General features: G+C 46.3%; 1 protein-coding gene across 1 annotated transcript; it reads left to right on the forward strand.

Annotated features, from left to right (window-relative positions):
- Positions 1-304: 304 nt before the first annotated feature.
- On the forward strand, positions 305-16,256 carry BRIZ2 (zinc finger (C3HC4-type RING finger) family protein). Its single transcript, XM_078582322.1, has 13 exons — positions 305-745; positions 2,206-2,436; positions 2,500-2,615; positions 2,966-3,074; positions 3,169-3,280; positions 4,748-4,845; positions 14,199-14,305; positions 14,380-14,623; positions 14,741-14,794; positions 14,873-15,016; positions 15,596-15,660; positions 15,751-15,805; positions 15,979-16,256. The coding sequence occupies exons 2-13, from the start codon at positions 2,299-2,301 to the stop codon at positions 16,114-16,116; spliced, it is 1,380 nt and encodes a 459-aa protein (XP_078438448.1). The 5' UTR covers positions 305-745; positions 2,206-2,298; the 3' UTR covers positions 16,117-16,256.
- The last annotated feature ends 10,284 nt before the right edge of the window (positions 16,257-26,540 follow it).

Consider the following 26,540-nt stretch of genomic DNA (forward strand, 5'->3'; position numbering starts at 1 on the left):
CCTCTTTCTCCCTCCAACTCTCTCTATCTATCCCCCAAACTCTCTCTAACTCTCTCTCTATCTATCCCCCAAACTCTCTCTAATTCTCTCTCTCTATCTATCCCTCTAACTCTCTTTCTAACTTCCTCTATCTCTCCCTCTAACTCTCTCTAACTTGTTTTCTCTCTCTATATCTATCCCTCAAACTCTCTCTAACTCCCTCTATCTCTCCCTCCAACTCTCTGTAACTTGCTTTACCTCTCTATATCTATCCCTCAAACTCTCTCTAACTCTATTTCTCTCTATCCCTCCAACTCTCTCTCTAACTCCCTCTAACTCCCTCTAACTCTCTCTCTAACTCGCTCTATCTCTCTCTATATCTACCCTCAAACTCTCTCTAACTCTCTATCTCTCTCTATCTATCCCTCTAACTCTCTCTAACTCTCTCTATTTATCCCTCTAACTCTATCTAAATCCCTCTAACTCTCTCGCTAACTCGCTTTCTCTCTCTCCGGTCCCTTTCTTAACCTCCCCCTCTCTCTCTCTCTCTTTCTTTCCCTCTTTCTCTCTCTCTTGGTCTCTCTCCCCCCCCCTCTCTCTCTCTCTTCCCTTCTCTCTCTCTTTCTCTCTCTTTCTCTCTTTCTTACTCTCTCTTTCCCTCTCTCTCTCTCTATCTCTATCTCTGTTTCTCTCTCTGTGTCCGCGGCAGATCAGCCTCGCCATCTCTTACCGCTTCTGATCCGTCTTCAATTGCCCCGGATAATTGGTAAGTCCAACTTGGTTAACTAGGATTGAAACGTAAACTACAGAAGTAATTATACTGTTCGAGGTTTTTTTCTTTTTGATTTCGGAAATCGATGAGTGAATGCACATTAGATAGAGATATGATAGATGTTCGAGATTTCTCCGTTCTTTCTTTGTATAAAATCAGATGTTAAAATCTCTTGCGAGTTCATTGAGAAGATTTAGTTTATAATTAGATTTACCTCAATGGATAAACGTAAGTAGAAGGATGATCATCAATTTAGAGGTTTATGTAAATTAGAGAAAGAGATTGTTAGCTTACCGATGCAAGTTCTAGCCTGTGTTTATCTCAGTGAAACTGTGATTTTTGAGAAATGCAAAATTATTGTAAACTAGCAATAGATATGTTTATATTTTTCAATATCTACGTACAGTATTACTCAAAATAGATAATTTCTTGGGCCACTGTTTGGTGATCTGCATGATGGGCGTAGAACTGGGTCTTCCCGTCAGTTCTTGAATTGAATGATGGAATGGTGTTGATTCCACGAAAGACGATCAATGTTAACTTTGTCATATTTGTGTCATAATGATCGAATTCGGTTACTTAAACTTATTTGGAGATTACGCATTACGGTGATGAATTATTCAGACTTTTTTTCATCTAGATGGTTTTGTTTTTTCATCGTGTATGCAACTGGTATCATGAGATTTTAGAATGATTTGTCTCGTGTGCATGTTCCTATAAATGCCGTATTTTTCTTTTCCATTTCAACATGGAATCATTGGTTAGTCGCTTCAATCTGGTTGAATGCACGCCTAGTTTTTAACTGATCATTTTCATCTTGATGGATGGATGGTTGGATGAATGGATGGGTGGATCATCGATCGGCGGATGGATGGACGGATGAAGGTGGATGGTGGATGGAGGATAGATGGATCATGATCAACAAATAATGGATGTGTGGGTCGATCATAAACTGACTAATGGATGGAGTGATGTTGGATGGATCATAGATGGATTAATAGATGGATGGTGGATGGATCTTTGATAGATTAATGGATGGATAGATGGATCATAGATGGATTAATGGATGGATGGATCATTGATGGATTAATGGATGGATTGATGGTAGATGGAGGATGGATGAACTGTTACAGATAGATGAATCATTTGATGGATGGTGGATAGATGGATGGTTATGGATGGATCAATGGTTGGAGGGACGGGGGATGGATTGATGGAAGATGAATGGAGAATGGAGGATAGATGGATGGTTAAGGATGGATCATAGATGCATTAATGGATGGATGGATGGGGGATGAATGGAAAGTGGATGTTGGATGAAGGGATCATTGGACAGGAGATGGATGGTTTTTTTTTTAAATAAAGATTTTGACATTGACTTTGCCGTGCAGGTATTCTAGTCTACAAAGCCATTGGATTTCCCTTCACTAACCCATTATGTCGTTCAACTTTAGGTTACTCTGGGTTTTTTTAAAAAAAACACCCATCAACAAACGATCATACACTATCAACGAAGGCGATCAGTTTCTGTTTACTCTGCTGGAGAAATGTCCATGGCGAACAGTCAGTCACTAGTCTCTGGACTCACTCAGAGGATTCCATTCTCCTCTGGTAACCCTAGAATTGAGGAAACCAGGGGCATTGTCCACCTTTACCCTGAAGATCCTATGGCTTCTCGTCTCCCGGTAAGGCTCTTCTCCAACCTTATCAGTGTAATAAATTCTGAAATTGTTTTTCTGTGTCAACAGATCGGGAGGAAGCCGCTCGTTTACGTGCTGGATGTCCCTAACCACTTGACCTATGCAGATTTTTGTCAGTTCTGCGGATCATTCATCCAGCACGTCCTGGAAATGCGTGTCACGAGGTAGTTTCTACTTCAGATATTGCTCTTGCCTCTTGTGTTTGTCGACAATGACAAAAAGCATCATTGTCATCAAAAACCTGTCATGGTCATCTGAGTGTCAATAGCCATTTTGTCATTGCCTTCATCATTCCACAGCAGATGAGTGATGAAGATGATGATGATTTCTTCATTTTCGCCTGGGCGAGGTTAACAAAGTGACAATGATGGGAGTTGACAATGAGACAAAATTGTCATCATCATCCGAGAAAGAATGAATGACAGGCATTGGCAATGATGATGTCTCATCATCGGTGATGACAAACACTGGTTGCCTCCTTTGTCCTTATCTCTGGTTCTTGATTTGAATTCAGGAATGATGGCGATGAAGATCACTACGGTGTTTTGATGAAATTCAGCAGTCAGATCTCTGCAGATGAGTTTTACAGCCACTTCAACCGGAGTCGATTCTCTTCTTTGGAGGTTCACTATTTTTTCTGTTGGAAGTTTCCTGGGCTGTGCATGATATGACGTTCAATCAACTGAATCTGCATCAAAAATTTAATCTCTGAAACAGGAAGGTGTTTGCCACATGCTTTATGCCATCGATGTGCAGTTCACAGGATCTATCGAACATGCACAAAGCTCAAATGTCTCAACGGAACAGGCTACTTGTCCAGTCTGCCTTGGTTAGTCGCCAGATAATCTCCCAGGTCACCTTAGCTTCTAGTTTTCGTTCAATTTGATTCAAATGTGTTTTTAATTGGTGTCAAAGATCATGAAGATCACTTTATAAGGAGATTTAAAATATGACTTTTAAAGAGATTCAAGAACTTGCACGCATCAGATTTTAATAGCTACCCGATTCAAAATTTTCAATCAATCATATTGTCTGGGATCATGATCTGATCATTTGTAGATCTGATCAATCAGATTTAAATATGCAATCAATTACTAATCCCTAATCAAAACGTGAACCGATTTGAGTCTGATCAGCATAATTAACTCTCATGATCACTTTTGAAAAAAAATTAAGCTCACCCGAGACTGGGGATCAACCTGATGCTATTAAAATTGATGAACAGTCAATACATACGATGGCAAAAATAACCCCTCTTCACTCCTTTCCATTGAGGCCGTCTGCCCCTTAAACACCGCCTCACTGCAGTGCAGATAGATCGCCCATAGCACTGCGTGAAGCCTTCCCTATTACATTATTCACCTGGATCTGTATTCCTTGTAAAGTCCCAAAAAGCATCATTAGAAGAGACATCCACCCCATTGATCTGCTGCAATGCCCAGATCACATGGGCAAACTGACATGCAAAGAAGAGATGAGAACAGTCTTCCTCGCCCCACAAATGCAGACTTGTTTCAATTGATCAGTAGGCCAGAAAATTCTGCAAATAGGTCTAATAATGTAGAGAGACTGCCTGCATCCCCACAGAGCCTTCCACAAAGAATGTTGTGTCGTGCACGGGCTTTAAGGGTACACGTTGCCAAGACAAACAGTAATGGTGCTAAAGGATATCCCTGGCTGACCTCCCACTCACAAGGATCAAAAGAGAATGGGAAGTAACACATCAGTGCACCCATCTCACCCATTCAGCAGGAAGCCTTTCTTCCTCATTGATGGCCATAAGAAATTCCAATCGAGGTAATCATGTCTTTGTAAAGTTGGCTTTCCACGTGAAGCCCTTTGTCCTATTTATCTTCTATGCTGCTATTATTTTGCCTGCCACAACTGTGCCATCAACCTGATGCCTGTCAAGAATGAAGGCCAATTGAAGAGGCTCAACTCGATCTCCAATTGACCCCCTCAACCTGTTGGTCAAGACCTTTGCGATGATGAGATGTATCACGATAGCGATGTAGGCTTTACTCACATGACTACTAGAGATTAACTAACATTAAACAGGAATATTCTATGTTTCATGTGAGATGCAATGGCAAAGGTAATTCTAATTGTTTCATGTCTTATAAGGAGACAGTATGAGTTACCGTGAAACCAAACTGTTTTTCATTCATTTGTGTGCAATATTTTAGATAACTCAAAGACCTCTTATTATTTTGTGAAGGTTTTGTTTCTCTTTTGGATACCTTTTTTTTAATAATCAGTACTAACATTTTTCAAATTTTTTTGATTTGTTGTACAGAGAGATTAGACCAAGACACTGGTGGAATCCTAACCACGATTTGCAATCATTCTTTCCACTGTTCATGCATATCAAATTGGACAGACTCTTCTTGTCCGGTAAGCATATATAAACAAATAAATTGATGGAATCATCTAAACCAAGTCTCGAATCTTTCCCATATATCTATATTCCTAACTAACCCGAAAGTCCCAGACTTTCTGTTCCCGAAGATCTTAAATATTTTGATTAAATTTATTTTAATCATAAATTAAAATTACAGTTTCCATTTTTCCACTTAACAGATTTTTAGGTGCTCTTAGTTTCGATTGATTTTTTTTGAACAATAAAGAAGATCACCCAGCTTGGTGAACCTCCGTACACGTGGACAGGAGGGATCTAGGCCAAAAACAAATGGCCCCCATACCCTCCACCTCAGCCAGGACCAAACCAACAGAACACAAGTCTCTCCACTTCATTTATAGTCCTGTCCACCGACATTGCCGTCCCTTTGAATAAGACCTCATTGCGGTGGGACCATATTGCCCAAAGCACCGCGAATCTCAGCCCCACGTTGATGCCACGGCAGTGTGGCCCATAAGACCGAGCTCGACGTAATCTCTGGTAGCCCCTGGCTAGCCCATATTGCATGGACAAGCCGACATTAGAAAAAAAGATGCTCGCACTCCTCTTCCTCCTCCGTACACATAAGGCACAGTGATGATTCTTCCAGGAAAAACCTTCGACGTCTCACGCGGGTCATTGTCCGCTTCCTGGCGAGCATCCAGACAAACACCATAACCTTCATAGGTATCTTTTGCCTCCAAATCGAGCGACATGCCCCTAAGATGATCGGGTCCTCATTGTGGTGTGTTCTCAACCTCTGGTATACTCCTAGAACGGGCCCAATGCCCATATCCACCCATCTGTCATCCCCTCCATTGGCCTCCAGTTGCCTAGTGTTTGCTGAAGGCTTAAGAAATACTCCACACGCTGATTAGATAAGATGGCCGCAAAAGTTGGGCACCACACACCATCCCAGCACTCTTCCACCAAAGCTTGCCGATGACGGGCTAGGGCATACAGGCGAGGGAAAAGGTGTCAAAAGTATCCATGCGACGTCCAATCATCCATCCAAAACCTAAAGCCGGCGCCATTCCCCAATTGAGCCCGGAAGAATTCCCTAACCAAGGGGAACACCTTCCTCATCCCTCTCCAAAAGGCCAACTCCCCCTCACCTTATCCATCAAATTCTCCCAGCCCAAATTGGAGCTGTATCTGTCCCGCAAGACATCCTTAACCAAGTCATCCTCCGGTCACACGATCCGTCTAACCCATTTCATCAGTAGAGCCACATTCATTGTATCTAGGTGAGGTACTCCAAGTCCACCCTGTTTAGTTGGCGTGCAAATGTCATTCCATGAAACCAACGCCATGCCACGCCCCTCCCCTGCATTGGACCCCTTCCAAAAGAATCTCCGCATGAGCCCGCTCAGGCGTTTCTCAACACCCACCGGAAGTTTAAACACGGATAGATAAAAGGTTGGTATTGCTGATAGTACTGACGGCAATAGCACTAGTCTCCCCCCTCGCGATAAAACTCTCTGTTTCCATTCCTTCAAGCGTCTCTCCACCTTCTCCACCACTGGTTGCCAATCTGCTTTTTGTAAGTTATCGGTAGATAGGGGTAGCCCCAAGTATATTATAGGCAGTGATCCCACTGGTGTTCCAAGCGCAGTAGCACACTGGGCCTCCTCCGACGATAGACCAAAACCCACAAATTCTGATTTTCCCCTATTGATGTGTAGTCCCGAGCAATCTGCGAACACCTGCAGGAGTGCCGCCAAATTTTTGGCCTCCTCCACCTTTCCTCGATGAAGAACAATGTATCATCGGCATACTGTAACAGAGGGATGCGCAATGGATGGCTCGGCGTCTGGAACCCTCTAATACATCCCCTCCCACATACCAAGGATGTACTGATGGCTAATACATCAGCTGCCTGAACAAAAAGCATCGGTGCTAAAGGACACCCTTGTCTGATCCCTCTCTGCGGTCTAATCCACCCCCCTTCTGGGCGTCCATTTACCATCACCGGTAAGAAATCAGTGGGGAGGAGATAAAGAGAGAAAGAAGAGAGAGAAAGTAGAGAGGGAGTGAGAGAGTGGAGAGAGGGAGGAAAAACTACACACAAATTAGGGGCCAAAAAAGATCTTACTTAGATCAGAAAAAGACCCCTTATTTATAGCTTTACAATGAAGAATCAAAGGGAGGGAGGTGACCATACTAGGGAGGTGACCAGACCCCTTCTAACGGCCATATTTTTTAAAAATATGGCTGTTAGAAGGGCCTGTCCAACGGCTATAAATTTATAGCCGTTGGACAGGATGGATTTATTGGGTCATTTAATGACCCAATATCCACCTTTAGTGGGTTTAATATTGGGCCCATAGGGACCCAATATTAAACCCTAATCGGGCCCACTATTGGGCCCTTAGTGGGCCTTACGTGGACCCTTAATGGGATTTGGGCCTGCCCTTTTCCTGCATTTATCTTGGTCTTTTTTATATGATTACAATGGCCTTAGGCCCACTTAGTTAGTTGTTTCATCTTGCTTCTTGGGCTCATGATCTAACACCCCCCCTCAAGTTGGGTATAGATGTTAATCATGCCCAACTTGGACACTAAAGCTTGAAATTGGGGCCCCGCAATGCCCTTGGTCAGCAAGTCGGCCGTCTGCTCCAGAGTAGAGATGTACTGGGGAATGATGAAGCCTTCGTCGATGCTTTGTTTGATGTAGTGCCTGGCCACCCGTGCATGCTTGGTGCGCTCGTGCTGGACTGGGTTCTTGGCCAGTGCAATGGCTGACTTGCTATCTGAAAACAGAACCATACCCTTGTCTTGGTATAGTCGTAGGTCTTGTAGAATGCCTTTAGCCACATTCCTCGCAAACTCCTTCTTCAGTGCTCGAAGCTCAGCTTCGGCACTGGACAGGGAGACCTCCTTCTGCTTCTTACTGCGCCATGTCACCAAGTTCCCCCCAATGAAACTGCAGTAACCTGAGGTTGACCGGCTGTCCTCGAAAGAACCTGCATAGTCCGAGTCAGTAAACAAAACGACAGTAGGCTCACCTCCAGATCTGAACAATAGGCCTTGTCCAATGGTCCCCTTTAGGTAGGCCAGAATGCGGTTTGCGGCCCCTTGGTGTGACTCCCGGATCATTCATAAACTGGCTCAGGAGTTCACTGCAAATGCTATATCTGGCCTGGTGTGGTTCAGATATAACAGCTACCAATGAGCCTTTGGAAGGATGTCTTGTCGATAGGTGCATCCTTGTCATGTTGTTCCACCTTTAGCTTCACGCTACATCGACCGGAGTGGCTGCGGGGCGGCAGTCCAAGTTCCCTGTCTCCTTTAGTAAATCAAAGGTATACTTATGTTGGGTTAGTACAATTCCTAATTTCGAATATACCACTTCAATTCCTAGGAAGTATGTCATCAATCCCAATGATTTAATATCAAAAGAGGACGACAAGTGTTTTTCAAGATTCTGAATTTCTGCACTGTCATTTCCCGTGATGATAATATCATCTACATAGTCTATCAGAATTGCTATGTTACCATTATCACAGTGCTTAATAAAAGAGTATGATCACCCTCACTTTGCAAGTATCCTGCTGCTATCATTACCTTTGAGAATTTTCCAAACCAAGCCCTGGGGGACTGTTTCAGTCCATAGAGTGACTTCTTAAGGTGACATACATCTCCTAAATTTTTACTTAGACAATAACCTGGTGGGGGTGCCATATATACCTCTTCCTCTAAATCTCCATGCAAAAAGGCATTTTTTACATCATATTGATAAAGTTTCCATCCATAAATAGCAGCAAGTGCGATTAAGATTCTTACCGTGTTCAACTTGGCAACTGGGGCAAATGTCTCATTATAATCTATGCCATATGACTGTGTATACCCTTGGGCCACCAGCCTGGCCTTGTATCTGGCAATGGATCCATCTGAGTGGTGTTTGACGGTGAAGACCCATCTACTACCCACTACCTTCTTTCCCTGTGGAAGTGGACCCATCTCCCAAGTCTTTTTCCTTACTAGTGCCTCCATTTCTTCATTCATGGCTTGCTGCCATTCCGGTAAGGACATAGCTTCTAGGAAATTCTTAGGGACTGATACCGTCATTAGTGCATGAACTATATCTTTATATTCAGGTGAAAAACGGGTATACGACAAATAGTTGCTTACCGGATACCGCTTGGTCTTGGTGCATTGCCGTGTCCCTTTCCGGACGGCAATGGACCACCCACTGTCGCTCGGATGAGTCTCAAGAGCCTGGACTTCGTCCTCACATGGGCTGTCCTCTGGTGCTTGAGATCCTTCCCCTGCTGAAGTTGGAATATCAATCTCAGCAGAGGTAAACTCACCTTGGTTTGATGATGGGATCATTCTGAACTCGTCATCTTCAGTCCTTTCCTCAGATTTGTCCATGTAGGCCTCAGCACGCTCCCTTTCGTCATGGTACATGTGCAATTCATCAAACTGTGCGTCTGCCGAGACGAAAAATCTTCTCGTTGGTGGATGATAGCACTTGTAGCCTTTCTGGGTGTTAGAGTATCCCAGGAAGATGCATTTCAGGGCTCGATGATCCAATTTTCCTGCATAGTGATCGTGGATATATACTGTACAGCCAAATATCCTGGCTGGTAAGTTAGTCTTCAAGCTTACTTTTGAAAAAACAGAAGATATAAGGTCAATTGGGGCACTAAAATTCAAAGTTTTAGATGCTGTTCTGTTTATTAAATGTGTAGCCGTTGCTACTGCTTCTGTCCAATACCTTTTTGGACAATTTCCTTGGAACAATAGGGCTCTTGCAGTGGACATAATATGTCCAATTTTCCTCTCAGCAAGCCCATTTTGCTGAGGGGTGTTTACACATGAAGACTGATGAACTATCCCATTTCTTCCGAAGTATTGATTGACTTCCTGGCAAAAGAATTCTCTAGCGTTATCCGATCTAAATCGCTGGATTTTTTTACCAAACTGATTGTGAATCATTTCACAAAATAGTTGGATGACTGCTGGGACTTCATCTTTGGATTTCAATAGATATACCCATGTATATCTAGAGAAATCATCCACAAAAAGGATGAACCATCTGTGTTGCGTCAATCCGGTATGGAGCATGGTCCCCATACATCACTGTGAACGCATTCAAGGCTGATAACGCCCTATGATTTGTATTAGGGTACGATGACCTTTTGTGTTTAGCATATTGACAACTTTCACACATAAGTTGATAAAAAATAACCCCTTTAAATAAATCCGGATACGAATGTTTTAAAATATGAAATGAGGGATGTCCTAGACGCCTATGGAGAAGGGTGATGCGTTCTGCACTCTGGGCAGCATAGGTCACCCTCTGCTCCCCACCTTCCCCTAGTCCATCCAGCATGAGAAGTCCCCCTCTCCTGCTAACTGAGGAAATCTTCTGCCCGGTGCCCTTTAGACAGAGAAAACACTCATCAGAGTCTAGACTAAATTGCCACCCAGTATCATCTACCAACTGAGTTAAAGACAATAAGTTTGCCTTTAAATCGGGTACATGTAACACCCCCTTCAAGATTTTCCCCTTAACCTTAATAGATCCTTTTCCATCTACCCTTAATATCCCACCATTAGCAGTAAATACCTTTAAATTACTAGTTTCGGTTTCATAAGAGAAAAATAAGTTTTTGTGGGGTGACATATGATCTGTCGCCCCTGAATCCAAAATCCAATTTTCAGAAATAGCTGCATTATTATTAAAGGTAGTTAGTGCGAAGATTTTACCTGTCTGTGCCAGTGAGGTGGAGCTGAATTTCTGCAGCAGTTTGTTTACCTCAGACTGCATTTGCAGAATTTTCTGAAGGTCAGCATCTTCTTCCTTCTTCCCGGAGGGTTGCGTTTCCTCCCCTTCACTAGTCAGGTAGGCTTTCTTGTGCTGTCCAGGGTTCCATGTGCCTTTCCGGACCTGCTCCTCTTTCCATGCCAGTTTGCACTCCTTTTTGATGTGCCCTGGCTTCCTGCAATATCCACAGATGAGATCCGAGGTGTTACCTTCTTTTGGTGACGCCTTGGGCTGCTGTGGAGCAGTGGTCTGTGCTGCTGAAGAATTCGAATTGCTTTGTCCCTCCTTCTTTGCCAAGTGGACTACCGTGGTTGATGTGGTGGTTCCACTTCCCTTGGTGCTGATTGTCTTGCGACTTTCAGCACCTTGCAACTCCGAAATTGCTTCCTCCAAAGTGGGAAATCGTTCCCTATGGAGAAGCTGACTCCTGAGCACTTCATACTCCGGGTTGAGAACCATCAGGAACTGAATTGTTCTGTAGGTCACCTCCCGGATGTAGGAAGGGTGGTCCCTATCCCCGGCAGGGAATAGAAGGTCCAATTCCCTCCAAATTGCTTTGAGCTTTGCTGAGTAGGAGGAGATACTCATGCTGCCTTGCTTCAATTTCCGCTCTTGTTCTCGGAGATCATAGACTCGGAAGTACTTGTGCACTTCTGCACACGACTTGTTGATTTCCTTCCACAAATCTCGAACAATGTTGACCAGGAGGTAATCATCCTTCTGCTCTTCCTCCATATTCTTTATCATCCAATTCATGATGAGGGCCTCTTCGGAGTCCCAAATATCCATTGCGTATGCGTCTTCCATTGGTGGTGCTTCAGTCAGATGTTTCCCAAGGTAAGCTGCCTTGAGAGTTCTTTGGGCCAGCGTGACCCACTTCTGGCCGTTGCGGCCATTATACTTCATGTCGAGGTCCGGTAGAGTGATCCTGACCGGGGCAGGTGCAGGGGCAGAGGCGATGGCTGCTGCACTTGCTGGAGCCACTGGGGCAGCAGCCATGGCAGACATCCCTTTCAGCTCTGGCACTCATCCTGGTTCTGGTCTTCCCCATCAACTTTAAGCTTTGATCCCTCTGAAGTGGAGCTTCAAAAAGAACTGCAACTGGAGCCTTCAAGTCCCTCAAACAGGGCTTCAATCTTGCTGCAAAAAGGGCTGCTTTTAGGGCTGAAGAAGGACTTCAGAAAGGAGCTGCAACTAGGGCCTCCAAATCCTTCAATAGCACTTCAATCTCCTGCAATCAGGGCTGCATTCAGGGCTGCAAACAGGCTCAGATCGAGCTCTGCTCTGATACCATGAGAAATCAGTGGGGAGGAGATAAAGAGAGAAAGAAGAGAGAGAAAGTAGAGAGGGAGTGAGAGAGTGGAGAGAGGGAGGAAAAACTACACACAAATTAGGGGCCAAAAAAGATCTTACTTAGATCAGAAAAAGACCCCTTATTTATAGCTTTACAATGAAGAATCAAAGGGAGGGAGGTGACCATACTAGGGAGGTGACCAGACCCCTTCTAACGGCCATATTTTTTAAAAATATGGCTGTTAGAAGGGCCTGTCCAACGGCTATAAATTTATAGCCGTTGGACAGGATGGATTTATTGGGTCATTTAATGACCCAATATCCACCTTTAGTGGGTTTAATATTGGGCCCATAGGGACCCAATATTAAACCCTAATCGGGCCCACTATTGGGCCCTTAGTGGGCCTTACGTGGACCCTTAATGGGATTTGGGCCTGCCCTTTTCCTGCATTTATCTTGGTCTTTTTTATATGATTACAATGGCCTTAGGCCCACTTAGTTAGTTGTTTCATCTTGCTTCTTGGGCTCATGATCTAACAACCGGAAAGGATTGAGAGGTCACGCATCGCTTCACCCATTTGATCCATTCCTCCGGGAAACCCCTCCTTCGTAAAGATGCTCATAGGAATCGCCAATCCAGAGAGTCATATGCCTTCGCAAAATCTACCTTCCACATGAACCCCTTTGTCCCATTTTCCTTCCACGAAGCAATAATCTCCCCCGCCAAGACTGCACAATCAACTAGCTGTCTACCCGGAACAAAGGCAGATTGAAACAGACCAACCAAGTCTTCAAGCACCCCTTGTAGTCAATTGGCCAGTACCTTTGCAACTGTAAGATATATGGAGTTAAATAGCGATATGGGCCGGTAGTCACCTACATTTTCTGCCACTTGCCGCTTCGGTAGTAAAATAGGAAAAATTTATTAATCTTTTCCATATTTGCTTGAGGGTTTCTCAGCTCCCCCAATGTGGCCATCACATCCTCTTTGACCTCATTCCAGAACTCCTTGTAGAAAAACACCGGTATGCCGTGTGGTCCCGGGGCGCCTTCGCCATTCAATCCTGCCATAGCTGCCCGAACCTCCGGCATATCAAAAGGCCGCACCAGATCATCTCTCTGGTCTTGGGTTAGTTGTGACGCCCCCTGGCCCGTCCACCGCCATCTGTTGGAGGCCCCCCTCCGTGACATCGAAAGAAAATGCTCCGCATTGCTCGACTCACTGCATGCGTGCCGGTAAACCTCTGTGATCCAACCTTCACTGACAGAATCTGATTCACTCTCCGTCGTCCATTTGCTACAAGGTGGAAAAACCTCGTGTTGGCGTCACCCTCCTTTAGCCAGAGCTGCTGGGACCTTTGTCTCGAATCCATTTCCTCTTTCCTATCTTCCACTGCCACTACACTTTTCCACCTCTTTCGTTCCTGAATCTCCTCAACCATTAATGCCCGACTGTCCTCCACATCATCCAGTTCTCTAATCCTTGTGAGGGCCGCGATTCTCACTCTACTTCTCGCCTCCCTTATCCTCCTTCTGTAGCTCTTCAAGTGATCTCTCAGCCCATCTATGTGATTTGCTATTCTATTAGCCCCTGGCTCCTGCTCCGAATGTGTCCGCCATATATCCTTTACCTCCTCTCTGAACCCCTCTTCTCGTAGCCATGACTTGTCAATTTTAAAATACATGGTCCGCCCATGGCCCTCATGAGACTGCCAAATGGTCGGTGTATGGTCCGATATAGGTCTAGACAGGGCGGGTACATCTGCCCCCGGGAACCTCTCCATCAACTCCACTGAGCATAAGAACCTATCCAGCTGCGACTTATATGCCGCTCTTAGTTTCGATTGATGGGAAGGATGTATAAACTTTTTTATTATAAAACACGTTATAAAATGATTTGAATTCCTAGAATCATCGTTTTCCCACTTACAGGTTTGTAGGTACTCTTATCTTCCATCGATGTATCCCATGGGAACCACAAACACACGGACTCTATTTTTGAATATTTTAATATTTAGTAAAAATGATTTGAACTCCTAAAATAACCGTTTTGCCACTTACAGGTTTGCATGCTCTCCCAGTTTCATTGATGGCAGCAATATAAAAACGGATAAAATTGAGGGAATCGTTTAAAGAAATTTTCTACTTTTCCCGTTGATCTGAATTCCAGATTCCCACGACTACCCAAAATTTCTGTTCCAGAAAATAGCAAAATGAGTTTGATAAAAATTTTGGATAAAATGAGTTTAACACCAAGAATCACTGTTTTGCCCCGTAAAGGTCTGCAGGTACTGCCAGCAGCAGCCGGAGAAGTCCACATGTACGGTCTGCGAGACGACCGAGAATCTCTGGATGTGCGTCACGTGTGGCTTCGTTGGCTGTGGACGGTGAGGTTTCAACAATGCTGCATCATCTACGGTTTTACCTATTTATCTTTTTTGCCACTGTTTATACATGGCAGGTACAGGGGAGGCCACGCCATTAAGCACTGGAAGGAAACCCAGCACTGTTATTCTCTTGAGATTGAAACTCAAAGGGTCTGGGACTACGCCGGGGACAACTACGTCCATAGGCTGATACAGTCTAAGACAGATGAGAAGTTGGTGGAGTTTGACTGCACACATGCAGCTGGCACGTGCGAGTTCTGTGATGGCCTCGTTGACCAGGGCGTCAACGAGGCTCTTCTCAATAGTAAACTAGAGACCGTAAGAGCTTCTTAATATTTCATTATTCAAACTTTTTAAAATTTTAATTTTTTATTGTTTTAATTTTGTGCTATTATTTGTGTTTTACCCTGTGTTGATGGCCTTTCCTCCCTAAAGATTTTTGAGGAGTACAACAAGCTTCTGACCACTCAGCTAGACAACCAAAGGAGAGTGAGTGATCTTTTCTTTCTGTCTTTTATGGATTGGGGAACAATAGGAGAAAGTGGACTAATTATTAATCCATGACAGTATTATGAATCGATTCTTCTAGAAGTCAGGCAGGAAACAGAGAGAGAAGCCGAGGAAGCCATCAATAGAGCTTTGAGCCAGAGGCTGCATAAAGCGCAAGCACGACTGGAAAAGTATAAGCGAGAGAAGATTTTTCTTGATGAGGTTTGTGTTTACAGACGATAAAAAAAACCGTCATCTTCATCCAAATATGTATCATTGTCATCGTTATTATCTGCAGCTTGTGTTGTGGATGATATTGTTAGCCTGCTCATCTGCACCTTGACTATTGGTGATGAATTCATCATCTACATCGTCTGCAGTTTGATTGTCTGTGCCGATTTCATCATCGCCATCTGCAGCTTGAGTGTTGGTGACGATTTCGTCATCTTCAGCAATGTTGTCTGAAGCTTTGGTGTTGGTGATGATTTTGTTATCGTCTGCCGCTTGAGTGTTACTGATGATTCCCTCATTATCATCCTGCTACGAACAAGGGACGATGATAATTTTGCTATGTTGTCTTGCCATCTGAGCGAGCTTAACATAGAGATGATGGCAATAATCAATAATGAGTTAAAATCTTCGTCATCCTGGCAAGTACAGAGACAGGATCATCATCATCATTGTCACCTCTTCATTGTCTTGTGTGATGCCGAACATGGGATGAGGCGATCCCGGCAATTTTTTTGAAATCAATATAACACGTTTTAAAATATTCATAAATCTGTGTTTTCTTTTGCTCAGATAAACGAGAGTTTGATGAAAAACCAGGAGGCATGGAAAGTTAGAATACAGGAAGCTGAGGAGAGGTTAGCTTGGGGTCTCCATTGTATTATTTTTTTGTTATTTATTAAGGAAAATAATTGAGAGGAAACGGTTATTTTTCTTGCATTCATCAGGGCAGAATTAGCCATCGGATCCAGGGATAGGAGGATACATGAACTCGAGGAGCAGGTTTCACTCTCTTCAGGCGTTGACCTCCACAGAAAAAAAAATTAATAAATGAAAATGATGTTAAATTGTTAATGTTTATTATACCTTCAGGCGTTGACCTCCACAGAAAAAAAAAATTAATAAATGAAAATGATGTTAAATTGTTAATGTTGATTATACCTTCACCTCTGCAGCTTGTAGGACTGATGGCTCGTGTAGAGGCGGCTTCATCAGAGCTCAACGTAGATGTTGTTGATCAGAGGACGGGGATTTCTTCATCTTTGCAAGGCGGTGGCAGTGGGGGGGGGAAACAAACTTTAACAATCTCGTAAAAGATGACATTCATTTGCTTCCTTGGCAGGGACTCCAATTTAGAGGTCAGTTTGGATCAACCCAGTATTATATGTACATAAAAGAATATTCGTTAGCAAAATTCATTTAATCAAAATTGAATTTGGCAATAATCAGAAAAGACGTTGAGACAAGAAGAAACATGTAGAATGAATCAGGAAAGGGCTCTTTCGTATTATTCATCTTGCAATGAATATATACATTCAGGAAATATAACTGTAAGCTATGATGACTATACTTGCCTAGAATGGCATGCAGAAGCATAAAACAGTAATAACTGATTACAGATCCCCTCAAGCTGGGGAATATATGTCCTTCATGTCCAGTTTAGACACCAAAAAATTTTTCATGATCTCTTGATTGGCCCCTTGTAATTTGTGTTGACAGAGAATCTCGAGTATCCCTGTCTCCAAATTTTCTTTGATGAATTGGTGGTCAATCTTTATATGCTTGGTTCGGTCTGGCCCAATGGAGTCATGGGCAATATTAATGGCCAATTCATATTTCAACAAAGTTGGCTATGCCCTGAAAAGGGGATGCCCTATTTCTGGAGAATACCCCCAATACAGAGGATTATACATATTCCTTGTCAGAGAGTCCTTAATTCAGCCGTACTACTTGATCGAGAACGACATGTCACCTCCAGTAATGCCAAGTAATTAGCTCGCCACAAAGAATTGAGCAATAACAGTAGTGGTCTGGCCATCAACATGTGATCCAGCATCATTAGTGTCAGTGTAAATTTTCAGGGTCTATGGTTTACCCTGTTGGAACGAGAGGCGAAGCCCAATAGTCTCTTTCAAGTACCGAGCACTCGATGTGTGACCTGCAACTCATACAGTTTAGGTTGATGAACTGGGAATGAAGCTGTTCATCTACTATACTAATTCCAAAATAGGTATTCCATGTAGTTATGATGTCATTAGCATAAACAGCAGATTAACCATGTCTGAAGTGTGATTGGCATGAAGAGTGACCATTTCAGCATCCATTCATGTTCCCACTGTGCCTGACTGACGGCCTCTTGAGCAATTCGTGGGAAGGTTCTAAGATTCATTTATGAACCATAATTTAAGATTCAATTTGTGGGAAGGTTAAATAACATCGTTTAACACTTATGATTTATAAAAAATATATTGATTACTCTCCTTATGAACATAGAGTTAATTTTAAGTTAAATATCTATGTTTTTGGAATTAAAATAATTTTTAAAATAATAAAATATAATTTAATAAAAGGAACTATTAAAAATTAGCTCAAAATAATTCTAAGACGATAAGTGCTAAAGTGGGCGAGTGATTTGGATTTTTTGTTGCCGATGGTGATGGAGATGGAGGCAGATACGTGTTTTTTCTTTTGAAAGAATGGAGGCAGATACGTGTTGACCAGAGGTGGAGTTGGTCTTAGTGTGCAGAAAAGGGGAAACCTAGGCTATCTTTTACGCTGATAATTGAGGAAATTGGATGAAGACGTGAGTTTAAAAAAGATAAAGATCACACTAAGCTCCTCTTTGTGTGTCCAATAGTTTGAGTAGTGCTTTATCTTGATGAGTCTTGATCAAAACATCATTCCTTAAATCCTTCACTCTTGGAATGCAAGAACAGACCCAATGAGATTATGAATGAGAAAATCACATTGTTAATCATAATTAAGGACAAAATACAATGGTGCCTTTTTACAAAGATGAGTTGGTCTATTATAGATCAAAAGGATATGGAGTAGTTATTTTTGGTATTTTTTCAAATAGAAATTTGATTTAAGATAAGAAAAAAATGATGAAAATTCAGATGAGTCTGAAGGCGTTTGATGAGACACATCAGTGAGTCTGTTCTAAGAAATGTGAATGAAAACTCTATTCCTAATGCTAATTCCAACAATATAAATACAGATACCAGGGTTTAAACTATTTAGTTATATTTACCTGATTCAAAGAGCAAGGATGGGGCGCCAACCGTCACCCCTAACCTTGGTGTGCTTCCCTTACTCTTCTCTTCCATCCTAGAGAAATTCTCACGTGTACTTAATGCCTCTTGATCTTCTCTAATAGCGTCAAGATAGTTCAGAGTTGTCACATTCCTCCTCCAACTCTGCGAAACCTCAGAAAGAGTCATCCACACTTTCCCTTGTTCTACCAGAGAAGGCATTGGGAATTTTGGGCCTCAATTGACATGATCTAAACATGGTTGCACAGAAGATCATCAAATTTAAGGTAGATCTAAAAACCATTAACATATGATTTCCTAGTTCCCCAAATGAGCATCTTCAAGCCATTTATATGTCCGGCCTCTAGACATATCCATGTGATTTTCAAAGCGTTGGATATCCTCATATTTTCGTGTACTGTGATGTTGTAAATCATATTTCCTGTACATCTAGTCTCACCAAAAGCAGTCTTGGGAATACGAAGAGAACAAAAGGGGGCACTCTAACTATATCGCGTTGTTATGAAATGAGGGTGACCCTTATATTTGTATTATTTAGGGATATTTTCATAAAACTCCCCAGCCTTGGAAAAAATGAATAAAAGTCTTAAAACTTTGAGTATATTCACCAACATCCAAAAACCTTTAGTGTATTGGCCCTTTAGGCCCATATATCACTCCAGTTAATAACCTCAATGACCTAATAACCTTTATTATGCTGACCTTATTATTTGACTATATCGTGTATAGATTAATTATTCAAGGATTGATTTAACTCAATCAATTGTTTGAGTCGCCCACCCATGGGATGCCAAGTTACAACATGTGTCCTAGATGAAACAAAGGAGTATGTCAAATCTTTGATTAAAATTTTACCATCTTTGTATATCATGTATGTATAATCATCCATATGTACAAGAGTCCCCAATTACTTAAGGTAAAATTAATCATGAAACCCTAATCGGTCATCCAAGTAAGTATTGATGTGTGGTGAAATCGTTGATGAAAACTTTCTCCAATATTTCGATGACCCTGCCTTGGGATTTAATTTCATCATCTTTCTTGGGATTTAATTTCCTTTAATACTAGGGACGTATGATCCCATTCTGACTACAGAATCACTTTTGTAGACTTGCTGTTGCATCCAAACTAGGACAGTTAGGAATGTCATGATTAGAGACTTATAAGTCATAGACAAGACATAACTGTTAGTTAAGTGCTTATCCTCCTCTTGGGCCCTATTCTATAAGCCCTTTAGGAGCTCTTATTTCCTCTCACTCATAGGGTATAAATACCCTAATGTAAGCCACTTACTTCCTTATGTCAATCTAGTCTCTCATTTCTCAACCTCCATCGACCCTTCTTCTCCTCCAAACTCTCTAGGGTTTGTCATGGTATCAGAGCTCTAGGGCTCCTGATCTTCCCTCTCCTCTCTAGGGTTTGACATCACCCTTTAGGGTTTGAGATCCCTTGATCTCACCCTCCCTCCCTCCTCACAGCCAGCCGCACAGCAGCAAGCCGCGCAACAGCAAGCTGCCGCGCAGCCCGCTCCGCAGCCAGCACAGCAGCCGACCAGCCGACCAGCCGACCAGCCGACCAGCCCGTCGCACAGCAGCAAGCCGTCGCGCCGCCCGCGCAGCAGCCAGCACAGCGCGGCAGCAAGCCGCGCGACCAGCCAGCCGCGCGACCAGCCGCGCGCACAGCCAGCCGCGCGCGACCAGCCAGCAGCGCAGCAGCCAGCCGCGCGACCAGCCGCGCACAGCCAGCCGCCGCGCGACCCCCCAGCAGCGCAGCAGCCAGCCGCGCGACCAGCCGCCGCGCACAGCCAGCCGCCGCGACCAGCCAGCCGCGCGACCAGCCAGCCGCGCGACCAGCCAGCGCGACCAGCCAGCCGCGACCAGCCAGCGCGACCAGCCAGCCGCGCGACCAGCCAGCGCGACCAGCCGCCAAGACAGCCAGCCGCCGCGACCAGCCAGCAGCGCAGCAGCCAGCCGCCGCGACCGCCAGCCGCGACAGCAAGCCGCGCAGCAGCAAGCCGCCGCGCGACCAGCCAGTCGCACAGCAGCAAGCCGCCGCGCAGCCCGCCGCAGCCAGCACAGCCGCGCAGCAGCCAGCCGCCGCAGCCAGCCGCCACCAGCCAGCAGCGCAGCAGCCAGGCGCCGCACAGCCAGCCGCGCAGCCGCAGCGCAGCGCCAGCCGCGCAGCCAGCCCGCCGCCCAGCCAGCCGCACAGCCAGCCGCACAGCCAGCCGCCAGCGCGCCAGTCAGCCGCAGCTGCGGCCAGCCAGCGCAGCCGCAGCCAGCCGCGCAGCCAGCCGCCAGGCCAGCCAGCACAGCCAGCCGCAGCGTCAGCCGCGAGAGAGCCGACATAGAGACCATGCCTTACACAGACCGACTTTGCGGAGAAGCCGCTCTCCTACAAGATCACTCATCCGTTGCCTCTGGTCCCGGAATCAACTCTTCTCCGCGGCCCGAATCTTCTGCAGTGGTCTCGCTTCATCGAGACCACCTCAAATCCCGTCAACTGTACAAGCACTGCACCGAGCATCCCTTGACCGCCGATCACCCTCACTATGCGGCTTGGGACGCCGAGGAGCAGTTCATCCTTGGGTGGCTGTCCACGTTCACATTGGCCCCCGATTTCCGCGACCGCTTTCCCCATCAGAAAACGGTCAAAGGGTTTTGGGACCAAGCCACGAAATTTTGGCGGGCGGAGAATGATTGGTGGCGCATCTACGCCCTCGCTGCTCAAGCTTCCAACCTGAAACAGGCTCTGTCGATCTCCGACTATGCTCCCGCACACAAGAAGGCGTGGGATGAAGTGGACCACTACCTGCCAACGGACGACCCCAAGTGCAAGACCTATCAGAACATGCTTATCCTGCGCATCATGGGGTTTCTCAACGGCCTAAACCGGGAATATGAGGCCATTCGCCGCCGGGCCCTGCACAACAAAGATGGCCTCCGGATCTCGAGACGTTGGTTCAGGAGCTCCAGGAGGAAGAGAGTCATCTCCTTCTCCATGGGACTCCCACCTCCGACCCGGCTGAGTCCTCTGCGCTTCTGGCAGCACCTGCTGCCGCTGCTGGGCAGTCCTCGGCCCTCTTATCGACTCCGCAGCCGCTGCCCGCCTCTGCAAAAACACCCGCCTGCACCTATTGCGGGAAGCCGGGCCACTGGAAAAACAAGTGCACTAAACGCCTCAACGACTGGCGAAAGAAGAAAGAGGCGGACAGCAAGGCCATGTTGGCCCAATCTGAATCTTCCCGCCCCGAGCACGCCTACCACGGCTCTGGACAGCATCCAAGCCGAGCTTGCCCGCTCCGTGATCAGGTGGCCGCCATGCAGCCTTCTTCGACCGCCTACTTCGGCACATTTGCGCGTCTCCTCCCCTGCCGACACTTGGTATTGCGGCCATACGGCATCTCACTCGCCGGTCGACGGACACGACTTGGGTGCTTGACTCGGGGCCACTGAGCACATGACCCCTCAACACTCGGTTCGTCTCACGTCCGGCATAGTGGTGCACGACTGTTCTCACGGCCGGGGTGGACGACTCACGCGTGGCTGGAATCGGGCAGTCTATGTGGACGGCCTTGGTGTGGTCCGCAACGTCCTCCACGCTCCCGACCTGCGGGCTGTACTTCTGTCACCACAACGCCTTGTTGATGCCGTCCAGTGCTCATTTCATCTCCAACCTGACGGCATGTTTCTGTCGACAAGGTCGGCCGGACTACACGGATTAGGCGGGAGAACGGGCTGCTGTTGCTGGATGATGGGGACGGTCGCAGTGCCGCGTGCACCGCCACTTCGGACGGGGCCGAGCAGCGGTGGGGCCGACTCCTGATGACGCACCAGCGGCCTGGGCCACCCGCCTTTGCGACTCTTCACCGTCTTTCCTGAATTATGTTCTGGCTTGGACCTTAAGACCTTGGTGTGTGACGCTTGTCAGTTGGCGAAGCATCGCCGTTCTTCCTTCACTCCGCCCTCGGCTCACACATCTGTCCCGCTGTTCCGGTGCATAGCGACGTGTGGGGACCTGCCCGAAACCTAGCTTGAAAGGTCATCTGTACTTCCTTCTACTTGTGGACGAGGCAACTCGCTATACGTGGGTCTACCTCCTCACCGCGAAGTCGGAAGTTGCGCAGAATGTCCGTCATTTTTGTGCGATGGTGGCGACGCAGTTTGGTCGGGGTATCCAGCGGTTTCGCTCGGATAATGCCCGCGACTTCTTCAACAACGACCTCGACGCCTTCTTCGCCGCCCGGGGGATCCTCCACGAATCTTCATGCCCTGCCACCCCGGAGCAGAACGGACTAGCCGAACGTCGCATCGGCTATGTCAGCTCGGACGCCCGACGCCCTTATCGACGCTAAGGCCCCATGGCGTATTGGGGTGATGCCGTCCTGACGAGCACCCATCTCGTCAATCGCATTCCCACCCAGCTGTTGGCGTTCTCTACCCCCCTGGACCGGATGAGCGCGGCCTTCCCCGACACGTGCCTGCGGACGGGTCTCTTGCCACGGATATTCGGCTGCACGGCATATGTCCACGACACGTCTCCGGGCCGGACAAAGCTTGACGCTCGTGCTGTTCGGTGCGTCTTCGTTGGGTACTCCTCTCTTCAGAAGGGGTATCGGTGCTACCATCCGCCGTCTCGGCGATACTTCATCTCGGCAAATGTCACCTTTGCCGAGCATGAACCCTATTTTGGGGACCACTCTTCCTCATCCCGCCTCCCGTTGGATGCGGCCCCCTCGGCTCCCCACTTGGGGCCCGTTCCTTTCTTGGAGCCCACCGCTCCCGCATCTTCTTCCTCATTCCATGATCCCTCTCCCTTTGATTCTTCTCCGTGGTGACCCCGAGGCCTTTGGACGTGCTGTCCTCCCCATCTTTGCTTCCCGCCATCCGGCATGCTCCTCCTCTTCCTCCTTCCTCCGATCAGTCCCCTCTCGAGTCATCCTCCTCGCTTCCCGTTGCGCCTCCTCCCCTTGATGACCCTTTCCTTCCCTCCCATGACGCGTCTTCTTCCCCTGCTCCGTTATCTGATTCTCCCGTGGAGGTTTCTCGTCCTCCTCCCGAGGACTCCCCCTCCCCCACTGCTTCCGCTCATCTTCCATTGGCCGAGCCATCCTCAACCTCTCTCGACGATGACGACCAGTTGGGATGGCCCATTGCCCTCCGGAAAGGGGTTCGTCAGTGCACTCAGACGCCCCGTTATCCTCTTTCGCATTTTCTTTCCTTCGACCGGCTGAGTACTCCCTACCGGCTGTTTCTTGCTCGCATCGAGTCGGATCCCATCCCTCGCCGCTTAGCCGATGCTATCGCTTCTCCTCATTGGAAAGCGGCGATGGACGAGGAGATGCAGTCCCTACTCCGAAACCGCACTTGGAACATCGTCCCCCTCCCTCTTGGCAAGCGGGCGGTGGATTGCAAGTGGGTCCACACCAAGAAGCATCATGCGGATGGCACCCTTGAGCGCTACAAGTCTCGACTTGTGGCTCGCGGGTTCACCCAATCTTACGGAGTGGACTACTTCGAGACGTTCTCCCCTGTGGCGAAGATGGAGACCGTTCGCCTCCTCCTGGCCCTCGCGGCTCACTTCCGGTGGGCTATCCGACAGTTCGACGTCAAGAACGCCTTCTTGCATGGCGACTTGACGGAGGAGGTGTACATGCAGCAGCCCCCGGGTTACTCTCTCGGCCCCCCTGGCCACGTCTGCCTGCGCGAAGTCCCTTTATGGACTAAAGCAGTCTCCGCGCATGTGGTTCGGCCGGTTCTCCGCTGTTCTGAAAGCCGAAGGGTACACTCAGAGCAACGGAGATGCCACTTTGTTCTTCCGCCACCGTCCGACCGGGATCTCCATCCTTGCTGTGTATGTCGACGACATCCTCATCACGGGATCAGATGCTGCTGAAGCCGTTCGTCTTAGCACCGCCCTGGCCAAGGAATTTGAGATCAAGGCCCTTGGCCTTCTCCGATATTTCCTCGGCCTTGAGGTGGCGTACTCCTCACGGGCCTCTTTGTTTCACAGCAGAAGTACGCCGTCGACTTGCTGACTTTGACAGGATGACCGGGTGTGCGCCCGTGAGCACTCCTATCGACCCCAACGTCAAGTTGGGCAAGGGCGAGGACTCTCCTTTGACGAATGCTCACCGCTATCAGCAGTTGGTGGGCAAACTCCTCTACCTGACTCACACTCGGCCCGACATTGCATTTGCGGTCAACCTGCTCAGTCAGTTCATGCACTCACCGAGGGAGATCCACAGTCAAGCCGCCCACCGGTACTTTCAGATCTCAAGGGCTGCCCGGCAAGGGACTCCTCTTCCTCATAGCTCGGACAAGACGGTGAAGGTGTACACCGATGCCGATTTTGCTGGCTCCGTTGTGGATTGTCGGTCTACCACGGGGTACTGCACGTTCGTTCTTGGCAGCCTCGTCAGCTGGAAAAGTAGCAAGCAGGACAAGGTGTCCCGCTCCAGTGCCGAGGCCGAATTTCGTGCTCTTGCTGATGGGGCAGCCGAGGGACAGTGGATCCACAACATCCTCGCCGATCTTCACGTGAAGTATGTGGGACCAATCCACTTCTTCTGTGACAACAAATCCACTATCGCCTTAGCCAAGAACCCCGGACAGCAAGGGCGCATCAAGCACATGGAGCGCAACCGCTATTTCTTCAAGGAACGTATGGACGAGGGGCTCTTCGACCTCGAATACGTCTCCTCTGCTGACCAGGCAGCGGATGTCCTCACCAAGGGACTGTCCCGGCCGCTGCTTCAACGCAGTTGTATCCAAGCTCAATATGGACGACATCCATACTTCGCTTGCGGGGGGGTGTTAGTTAAGTGCTTATCCTCCTCTTGGGCCCTATTCTATAAGCCCTTTAGGAGCTCTTATTTCCTCTCACTCATAGGGTATAAATACCCTAATGTAAGCCACTTACTTCCTTATGTCAATCTATTCTCTCATTTCTCAACCTCCATCGACCCTTCTTCTCCTCCAAACTCTCTAGGGTTTGTCAATAACCATCCATCTATAAGGCAGCTTTGATGTCTCTGGTCTAAAGACCACTTACACAACCGTCACACGAATCAACCTGATTGACGATAGGTATAATACCATTCAGGGATTCCAACGGATCAATTCAATGAACTCTTTCCCTAAAGAGCACCTACTATTCTTAATGTCATCATCATAATGGCTACGTATCAGTCATATCCATCATATGAGTGGGACTAGACATGGCTATTCTATCTGAATATTTTGATGTCCTTCTTGAGTATCATTCAAATAGAAATGTTTCGAGCACATGTTTAAAATATTTATATAAAATAAGATGTGGAATGTGGGGTTGGCTTACATACCACATATATTTCCAATACTGAGTTGACCAACCAAAGCACAAAGTAGTAGAGTTGGCCCAAGTTGTAAGGGGGGTAAGAAGCGCACCTAGTTGCCCAATATCTGTAAGAGCTCTACAAATATTTAGGGTATCAGCTTCCAGGAGCAGACTGTTAATCTTCCATTTCACCCACAAAGGCACCAAGATTTGTGCGTCACAGGCAGACAAAGACAGTGTTGATAGTGGAGAAATTTTGTACAATGATTGCGATGGAGCGCAATATGGTGGCTCTCCTTCTAATGCCAACAGTGATGTTAGTAGAGACCTTCTCTGCAGTGATAACCATGGAAACCAAGACATGGCCCATCATCTGGCATCAAGAGTGAAGGTGGTTTATGTGCAGAGTCAGAGTAGAAAGAAATCTTGATAAAGCCGATATGTTGAGATGTGGCACCATTGATGGTGAGAGAACGAGGGCGGTGACTTTTAATTGATATTTAGGGAGACCAGATTTCGATAGAGCCAAGTTAGAGGATGGGGATTCACAAGGTGGCAACAGTGTTCTCATCATTTGGGCCTCAAAGATTTACTATGAGTTGCCGCTTGAGCTTTGCAGGCTCTTCTACGATGTCAATAATCTGGAGAAATGTTCACTAGAAAAGAGACACAAAATGAATCAAGAAAAAATCTCAATCACACCACTCATATTGAAACAAATAAATAAATTCAGGAAATACGACATTAAGACATAAAGGCTATTTTTGCCTAGAACAGCATGTGGCTACATATAATAGTTATAACTGATACGTAATATAATGAGAGGAGTGAGGGGGAGAGGGAGAGAGAGAGAGATGCACTAAGGAACAATCATATCTTAGAAGAAATATGTATACAACAAAGATGAAGATAACCTTCATTTTTAAATTAACTCTTTCCCTCATCATCTTTTTCCCTATCTTTTTTTCTGTTTTATTGATCGCCTTCATTTTCCCACATTTTTAATCTTAATAATGATTATCACGAACTAATAAAACCAATATTTACTTTTTGCAAAAACTTTCCTACACTACCCCTCTTGGGCTATGTACAAAGTAAATACAAAATGAACTACACATTAATTAAGGGAGAGGAAACCCCCTGTT

The sequence above is a fragment of the Wolffia australiana genome, chromosome 10, assembly GCF_029677425.1.
Source record: "Wolffia australiana isolate 7733 chromosome 10, ASM2967742v1".
Lineage (NCBI taxonomy): Eukaryota > Viridiplantae > Streptophyta > Magnoliopsida > Alismatales > Araceae > Wolffia > Wolffia australiana.